The sequence below is a fragment of the Neopsephotus bourkii genome, unplaced genomic scaffold (genome assembly GCF_033783945.1).
Source record: "Neopsephotus bourkii isolate Nb327-2 ecotype Australia unplaced genomic scaffold, CSIRO-AGI_Nbou_v1 NB_309, whole genome shotgun sequence".
In the NCBI taxonomy this organism is placed as follows: domain Eukaryota; kingdom Metazoa; phylum Chordata; class Aves; order Psittaciformes; family Psittacidae; genus Neopsephotus; species Neopsephotus bourkii.
In genome coordinates, this window is record NW_026900817.1 from 999,083 (window position 1) to 1,009,640 (window position 10,558).

The following is a 10,558-nucleotide window of genomic DNA, read 5'->3' on the forward strand; positions in this document are numbered from 1 at the left end:
AATGGGAAGCAGCACCCCCAAATCCTTTAGGTTGCCTTTGGGGGGGGACTTTGCTTTAACCCCCCCCCCCCGATCCAGTGGTCCCAGTCCCACCAGTAAAGGAAGAGCAGGACTGAAGGGGGGCTCAGCCCCTTCTATGCTGCTTCCCCCATTATCTCCTTGGGGGGGGGGGGGGAACCTTCCTTTACACCACCCTGCCCCCCAGTACTCCCAGTCCCACCAGTAAAGAAATGGGGCTGGAGGGAGGGAGGGGGCGATTTCAGCCCCTTTTTATGCTCCCCCCACCCCAAATCATCCCCGGGGGGGGGGGTGGCAGATCCCATCCCCCCCCCCCATTTGGGCTATGGGGGTGTTACAGTAGGTCCCATATAAACCCATGAGGGGGATGGGCACTATTGACCCCTGTTGTTGTCCCCTCCCCCATGCCCAGAGACAGGTTCCTATAGAGATCCATAGATATTTATATAAATACATGGGGCTGTACAAGTGGGGTGCGGGGGGGGTGCAGGGGGTGCAGGGGGGGGTTGGGCACAGGTCACAGGCCGGGGGGGGCCGTGGGTCTTGGGGGGCCCTCGCCGCTGCCTGAGTGATCCAGCTCCGCGCTGTCGCAGTCCGAGTCCTCGGAGACCTGGGGGGGGGTGCACACACAAAGGGGGGGTTCAGCATCCTCAGGACCCCCCCCCCCATCCATCGCATTGGGGACCCCAAAGCTCTTCCCTATGGGATCCAGCCCTGGGGGTCCCTAAGCCCCCCCATCCCATAGTGTCAAGCTCTGGGGGACCTTAGAGCCCCCCCACCCCATAGCACCCATCTATGGGGAGCCCCCTGCTCTTTGCTAACCCCAACCGGGGGGGCTCATGGCGTCACCAGCCTGGGGGACCCCAAGGAACCCCCACCCCATAATAGCAGCACTCAGAGACCCTAAGAACCCCCCCCCCCATCCAGTAGCAGCCATCTCTGGGGGTCCCACTTCCTCTTGCTAACTCCAAGCTGGGGTACCACAAGGACCCCCAACCCCATATGAGCAGCATTGGGGGACCATAAGCATCCCCCCACACCGAATAGCACCCATCTGTGGGGGCCCCCTTTCCCATTGCTAACCCCAACCTGGGGTACCCCAAGGAGCCCCCCACCCCATATGAGCAGCACTGGGGGACCCTAAGGACCCCCCAACCCATTAGCACCCATTCCTGAGAGGCTCCTTTCCCATTGCTAACCCCATCCTGGGGTACCCCAAGGACTCCGATCCAATAGCACCCTTAGGGGACCCCTTTCCCCTTGGTAACCCCACCGTGGGGTACCCCAAGGACCCCCAACCAATAGCACCCATCTCCCATTGCTAACCCCATCCTGGGGTACCCCAAGCACCCCCATCCAACAGCACTCTTAGGGGACCCCTTTCCCCTTGCTAACCCCATCCTGGGGTATCCTCAGAACCCCCATCCAATAGCACCCTTAGGGGACCCCTTTCCCCTTGCTAACCCCATCCTGGGGTACCCCAAGCACCCCCATCCAATCGCACCCTTAGGGGACCCCTTTCCCCTTGCTAACCCCATCCTGGGGTACCCCAAGGACCCCCACCCAATAGCACCCTTAGGGGCCCCCTTCTCATTGCTAACCCCATCCTGGGGTACCCCAAGCACCCCCATCCAACAGCACCCTTAGGGGACCCCTTTCCCTTTCCTAACCCCATCCTGGGGTACCCCAAGCACCCCCACCCAATCGCACCCTTAGGGGACCCCTTTCCCGTTGCTAACCCCATCCTGGGGTACCCTAACAACCCCCATCCAACAGCACCCTTAGGGGACCCCTTTCCCTTTCCTATTCCCACCCTGGGGTACCCCAAGGACCCCCATCCAATAGCACCCTTAGGGGACCCCTTTCCCCTTGTTAACCCCATCCTGGGGTACCCTAAGAACCCCCATCCAATAGCACCCATCTCCGGTTGCTAACCCCATCCTGGGGTACCCCAAGCACCCCCACCCAATCGCACCCTTAGGGGACCCCTTTCCCTTTCCTAACCCCACCCTGGGGTACCCCAAGGACCCCCATCCAATAGCACCCATCTCTGGTTCCTATCCCCACCGTGGTGCCCCCCAAGCCCCGCCCACCCGGGGGGTGTGTGTGGTGTCAGTGACCTTGGGTCTCGGGGGTCCGTCGGGGGGGGCGGTGTCCATGGGGATCTCGGAGCCCTGCGAGAGCAGATCCTCGGAGCGCTCGTCCGGGCGCTCGTCCGTGTTGGTGCTGCCCACGTCGGGGGTGGCGCTGGGGGAGGCCTCGCTCGTGAGCCCCTCCCCCTCCCCGTCCCCGTCCCCGTCCCCGTCCCCATCCGAGAAGTTCTCGGAGCTGAAGGTGGAGAGCGACGGGCGCTGGCTCATGGCCGGGGGCCACCTGGGCACGGGAGAGGGGGGGTCAGCGGGGTACCCGTACGTAGAGACACATGGGTAACACATGGGTAACACGTGGGTAACACGTGGGTAACACATGGGTACCACATGGGTAACACATGGGTAACATGTGGGTAACAGATGGGTAACACGTGGATAACACGTGGGTAACACATGCACTGTGCATGGGCATCACATGGGTACCACATGGATACACACATACACATGGGTACACATGGGTACTACATGGATACACACAGATACACATGGATACCACATGGGTAACACATGGGTAACACATGGGTACCATGTGGATACACACAGATACACATGGGTAACACATGGGTAACCCATGGGTAACACATGGATAACACATGCACTGTGCATGGGCATCACATGGGTACCGCATGGATACACACAGATACACATGGGTAACACATGGGTAACACGTGGGTAACACGTGGGTAACACGTGGGTAACACGTGGGTAACACATGGGTAACACATGGATAACACATGGAGAGTGCATGGGCATCACATGGGTACCGCATGGATACACACAGATACACATGGGTACACATGGGTACTACATGGATACACACAGATACACACAGACACAAACACAAACACAAAACACAACCACAAAACACAAAACACGTGGGTAACACATGGATAACACATGGGCAACACATGGGTAACACAGAAACACATGGGCAACACATGGGTAACACAGTAACACATAGATAACACAAACACATAACACATGGGTAACACATGGATAACACATGGATACACATGGGTAACACATGGGTAACACATGGGTAACACATGGATACCACATGATACCACATGGGTAACACATGGGTAACACATGGATAACACATGGGTAACACATGGGTAACACATGGGTAACACATGGATAACACATGGGTAACACATGGGTAACACATGGGTAACACATGGGTAACACATGGGTAACACATGGGTACCACATGCACTGTGCATGGGCATCACATGGGTACCACATGGATACACACAGATACACATGGATACACATGGGTACCACATGGATACACACAGATACACATGGGTACACATGGGTACTACATGGATACACACAGATACACATGGGTACACATGGGTAACACATGGACAGTGCATGGGTATCACATGGGTACCGCATGGATACACAGATACACATGGGTACACATGGGTACTACATGGATACACACAGATACACACAGATACACATGGGTAACACATGGGTAACACATGGATAACACATGGGTACCACATGGATAACACATGGATAACACGTGGGTAACACATGGGTAACACATGGGTAACACATGGGTAACACATGGATAACACATGGGTAACACATGGGTAACACATGGGTAACACATGGATAACACATGGGTAACACATGGGTAACACATGGGTAACAGAGATACACATGGATAACACATGGGTAACACATGGGTAACACATGGGTACCACATGGGTACCACATGGGTAACACATGGGTAACACATGGGTAACACATGGGTAACACATGGATAACACATGGATAACACATGGGTAACACATGGGTAACACGTGGATAACACGTGGGTAACACGTGGGTAACACATGGGTAACACATGGATAACACATGGGTAACACATGGGTAACACATGGGTAACACATGGGTAACACATGGGTAACACATGGGTACCACATGCACTGTGCATGGGCATCACATGGGTACCACATGGATACACACAGATACACATGGATATACATGGGTACCACATGGATACACACAGATACACATGGATACACATGGGTACCACATGGATACACACAGATACACATGGGTACACATGGGTACTACATGGATACACACAGATACACATACACAGTGCATGGGCATCACATGGGTACCGCATGGATACACACAGAGCGTGGGCATCACGGGGGTACCCATAGGTACACACATGGGTAACACATGCACAGTGCATGGGCATCACATGGGTACCACATGGATACACACAGATACACATGGGTACACATGGGTACTACATGGATACACACAGATACACATGGGTAACACATGGGTACTGCACAGGCACACATGGGTATCACATGGATACACACAGAGCGTGGGCATCACTGGGGTACCCATAGATATACACATGGATAACACATGGGTACTGCACAGGTACACATGGGTATCACATGGGTACACACAGAGCATGGGCATCATGGGGATACCCATAGATACACACATGGGTAACACATACACAGTGCGTGGGCATCACATGGGTACCACATGGATACACACAGATACACATGGGTACACATGGGTACCATGTGGATACACACAGATTACACATGGATAACACATGGGTACTGCACAGGTACACATGGGTATCACATGGGTACACACAGAGCGTGGGCATCATGGGGGTACCCATAGATACACACGTGGATAACACATGCACAATGCATGGGCATCACATGGGTACCACATGGATACACAGATATACATACACAGTGCATGGGCATCACATGGGTACCACATGGATACACACAGATACACATGGATAACACATGGGTACTGCACAGGTACACATGGGTATCACATGGGTACACACAGAGCGTGGGCATCATGGGGGTACCCATAGATACACACGTGGATAACACATGCACAGTGCATGGGCATCACATGGGTACCACACAGGTACACAGATACACATGGGTACACATGGGTACCACGTGGATACACACAGATACACATGGATAACACATGGGTACTGCATAGGTACACATGGGTACCACATGGCTACAGAGCATGGGCATCACGGGGGTACCCATAGATACACACGGGGATAACACATGGGTACACATGGATGCACATACACAGTTCATGGGAATCACATGGGTACCACATGGATACACACAGATACACATACACAGTGCATGGGCATCACATGGGTACCACACAGGTACACAGATACACATGGATACACATGGGTACCGCATGGATACACACAGATAATGGATAACACATGGGTACTGCACAGGTACACATGGGTACCACATGGATACACACAGAGTGTGGGCGTCACGGGGGTACCCATAGATATACACGTGGATAACACATACACAGTGCGTGGGCATCACATGGGTACCATATGGATACACACAGACCACAACCCAAGATACACACTAACACATGGGTACTGCATAGGCACACATGGGTACCACATGGATACACACAGCGTGGGCATCACGGGGGTACCCATAGAAACATGCATGGGTAACACATGGGTACACATGGAGAGTGCATGGACATCACATGGGCATCACATGGATACACACAGAGCATGGGCGTCATGGGGGTACCCATAGATACACACGTGGATAACACATGGGTACCGCATAGGTACACATGGGTACCACATGGATACACACAGATACACATACACAGTGCATGGGCATCACATGTGTACCACATGGATACACACAGATACACATACACAGTGCATGGGCATCACATGGGTACCACATGGATACACACAGATACACATACACAGTGCATGGGCATCACATGGGTCACAAGAACAGACACACAATAACCATGGAACGGTACACATGGATCACACAGATACACATACACACTGGGCACACATTCACATGATCACACAGTACATACACAGTGCATGGGCATCACATGGGTACCACATGGATACACACAGATACACATACACAGTGCATGGGCATCACATGGGTACCACATGGATACACACAGATACACATACACAGTGCATGGGCATCACATGGGTACCACATGGATACACACAGATACACATACACAGTGCATGGGCATCACATGGGTACCACATGGATACACACACACAGTGCATGGGAGTCACTGGGGTACCATGTGGGTACTGCATGGGTACCACATGGATACACACAGAGCATGGGTATCGCATGGGTACCACATGGGGACCACATAGATAAACATGGATATACACAGCGCACGGGCATCACGTGGGTATCGCATGGGTACACATGGATACACACAGCGTGGGCATCACATGGGTACCACATGGGTACACATAGATACCCATAGACACACATAGTTAACCATGGATACCCCACAGACACACGCAGCGCGTGTGGGCATTACATGGGTACCACATGGGTACCAATAGATACAGATAGATAAGCATGGATACCCATGAGCACCCATAGACACCCATAGCACACGCAGCACATGTGGGCATCACATAGGTACCACATGGGTACCACACAGGTACCCATAGATACACATAGCTAACCATGGATACCCCATAGCACACACAGAACGTGCAGGCATCACATGAGTACCACATGGACACACATAAACACACACAGTGCATGGGCACCACATGGGTACCACATGGGTGCACATCGACACATAGCATGGGCATCACATGGGTGCACATAGATACACACAGACGCACAGCTAACCATGGATACCCCATAGCACACACAACATGGGCATCACATGGGTACACATGGATGCGCATATATACACGTAGATAACCATGGTTACCCCATAGACACACACAGCACATGGGCATCACATGGGTACGACATGTGTACACATAGATACTCATAGACACACACAGCGCATAGGCACCGCATGGGTACCCCATAGACACACACAGCACACGTGGGCATCACATGGGTACCACATAGGTACACATGGATGCACACAGATAACCATGGATACCCATAGAACACACAGTGAACATGGGCATCACATGGGTACCACATGGGTACCACATAGGCACACATGGATGCACATAGGTAACCATGGATACCCGTAGCACACACAGCGTGAGTGGGCATCACATGGGTACCACATGGGTACCACATAGGTACACATGGATGCACATAGGTAACCATGGATACCCATAGCACACTCAGAGTGTGTGGGCATCACATGGGTACCACATGGGTACCACATAGGCACACATGGATGCACATAGATAACCATGGATACCCATAGCACACACAGTGAACATGGGCATTACATGGGTACCACATGGGTACCACATAGGCACACATGGATGCACATAGGTAACCATGGATACCCATAGCACACACAGCGCGTGTGGGCACCACATGGGTACCACATGGGTACCACATAGGTACACATGGATGCACATAGGTAACCATGAATACCCATAGAACACACAGCGTGAGTGGGCATCACATGGGTACCACATAGGTACACATGGATGCACATAGGTAACCATGGATACCCATAGCACACACAGTGCATGTGGGCATCACATGGGTACCACATGGGTACCACATAGGTACACATGGATGCACATAGGTAACCATGGATACCCATAGCACACACAGCGCACGTGGGCATCACATGGGTACCACATAGGCACACATGGATGCACATAGGTAACCATGGATACCCATAGAACACACAGTGCATGTGGGCATCACATGGGTACCACATGGGTACCACATAGGTACACATGGATGCACATAGATAACCATGGATACCCATAGCACACACAGCGCACGTGGGCATCACATGGGTACCACATAGGTACACATGGATGCACATAGGTAACCATGGATACCAATAGCACACACAGTGCATGTGGGCATCACATGGGTACCACATGGGTACCACATAGGTACACATGGATGCACATAGATAACCATGGATACCCATAGCACACACAGCGCATGTGGGCATCACATGGGTACCACATAGGTACACATGGATGCACATAGGTAACCATGGATACCCATAGCACACACAGCGCACGTGGGCATCACATGGGTACCACATAGGTACACATGGATGCACATAGGTAACCATGGATACCCATAGCACACACAGAGTGAGTGGGCATCACGTGGTTGCATGGGTACACATAGATATGCACAGCGTGGGCATCACATGGGTACCACATGGGTACCCATAGACACACATAGACACATACAGCACGTGGACACCCCATGGACACCACATAGATACCCATAGACACCCATAGATACCCCATAAATACCCCATAGCACACACAGCATGCGTGTGGGCACCCTATGGACACCCACAGATACCCATAGATACCCATGGGCACCCATAGATACCCCATAAATACCCCATAGCACACACAGCACGCGTGTGGGCACCCTATGGACACCCACAGACACCCATAGATACCCACGGGCACCCATAGATACCCCATAGCACACACAGAGCACACGTGCACCCCATGGGCACCCATGGGTACCCCATAGCACACACAGCATGCATGGGCACCCGATACACACCCCATAGCAAACACAGCACATGTGGGCACCCCATAGGCACACGTGGACACACACAGATAACCATAGACACCCCATAGATAGCCCATAGCACACACAGCACCCATAAGACACCCATAGCACATCCAGCACCCCATAGATAACCCATAGCACCCATAGACACCCCATAGCACCCGTAGACACCCACAGGACCCCACAGCACACCCAGCTATCTCTTGCACCCATAGCACACCCAGCAGCCCATAGATAACCCATAGCACCCATAGACACCCCATAGCACACCCAGCACCCCATAGATAACCCATAGCACCCATAGACACCTCATAGACACCCCATAGCCCACCCAGCACCCATAGCACACCCAGCACCCCATAGATAACCCATAGCACCTCATAGCACCCATATCCACTGCACAGGACCCATAGCACCCCATAGGCACCCCCTGCACCCATACAGCCCTATCACCCCATAGATAACCCATAGAGCCCCTATCCACCCCATAGAGCCCCATAGCACCCCATAGAGCCCCCCTGCACCCATAGCACACCCAGCACCCCATAGATAACCCATAGCACCCCTATCCACCGCACAGGACCCATAGCACCCCATAGCACCCATAGACACCCATGCTGCTCTCTGGGCACCCCATAGATAACCCATAGCACCCATATCCACCACACAGGACCCATAGCACCCCATAGCACCCCTATCCACCACACAGGACCCATAGCACCCCATAGCACCCCTATCCACCGCACAGGACCCATAGCACCCCATAGCACCCATAGACACCCATGCTGCTCCCTGGGCACCCACCTCTGCCGCAGCGGCAGCTCCACCTCGCTGTCCACTTCCCCCTCCTCTTCCTCTGAGGACACCCCCCGCTTCTGGGGGCACACAGAGGGGGGTTGGCTCCTGCCCCCCCCCCCATCACCAGGAGGGACCCCCCAAACCCCCCCCCCAGGGTTCCCCATCCCAACCCTGTTATAGGATGCACCCCCATAGCCCCCATCACCATGGGGCCCAAACCCCCCCACTAAGGGTTTCCCATCCCATCCCCCCCATAGGATGCACCCATAGGGTCCTGGATCCTCCCCATCACCTGGAGGGACCCCAACGCCCCCCCCCCAAGGACCATCCCACCCCCCCATAGGATGCACCCATAGGGTCCTGACACCCCCAATTCCCCTCCCCCTAAGGGTTCCCCATCCCCCCCATAGGATGCGCCCATAGGATACTGAATGCTCCCCATCACCTGGAGGGTCCCCAAAACCCCCCACAGGGACCATCCCACCCACCGCATAGGATGCACCCATAGGATACTGACACCCCCAATTCCCCTCCCCCTAAGGGTTCCCCATCCCACCACCCCATAGGATGCACCCATAGGGTCCTGAATCCCCCCATTACCTGGAGGGACCCCAGCCCCCCCCCCTCAGGGACCATCCCAGCCCCCCCATAGGATGCACCCATAGGGTCCTGAATGCTCCCCATCACCTGGAGGGACCCTAACGCCCCCCCCCCCCCAGCAGGGACCATCCCATTCCCCCCCATAGGATGCACCCATAGGGTCCTGGATCACCCCCATCACCTGGAGGGACCCCAAATCCCCCTTGCAGGGACCATCCCACCCCCCCATAGGATGCACCCACAGGGTCCTGACACCCCCAAACCCCCCTCCCCCCCTCCATAGGATACACCCATAGGGTCCTGGATCACCCCCATCACCTGAAGGGACCCGAACCCCCCCCCGCAGGGTTCCCCCTCCCCCCCATAGGATGCACCCATAGGACCCTAGATCACCCCCATCACCTAGAGGGACCCCAAATC

General features: G+C 54.1%; 1 protein-coding gene across 1 annotated transcript; it reads right to left on the reverse strand.

The window, feature by feature from the left end:
* Positions 1 to 443: 443 nt before the first annotated feature.
* MAP3K12 (mitogen-activated protein kinase kinase kinase 12) lies at positions 444 to 9,648 on the reverse strand. Its single transcript, XM_061347153.1, has 3 exons — positions 9,545 to 9,648; positions 2,139 to 2,391; positions 444 to 628 (listed from the first exon to the last, which is right to left on the reverse strand). The coding sequence occupies exons 2-3, from the start codon at positions 2,376 to 2,378 to the stop codon at positions 536 to 538; spliced, it is 333 nt and encodes a 110-aa protein (XP_061203137.1). The 5' UTR covers positions 2,379 to 2,391; positions 9,545 to 9,648; the 3' UTR covers positions 444 to 535.
* Positions 9,649 to 10,558: the final 910 nt, after the last annotated feature.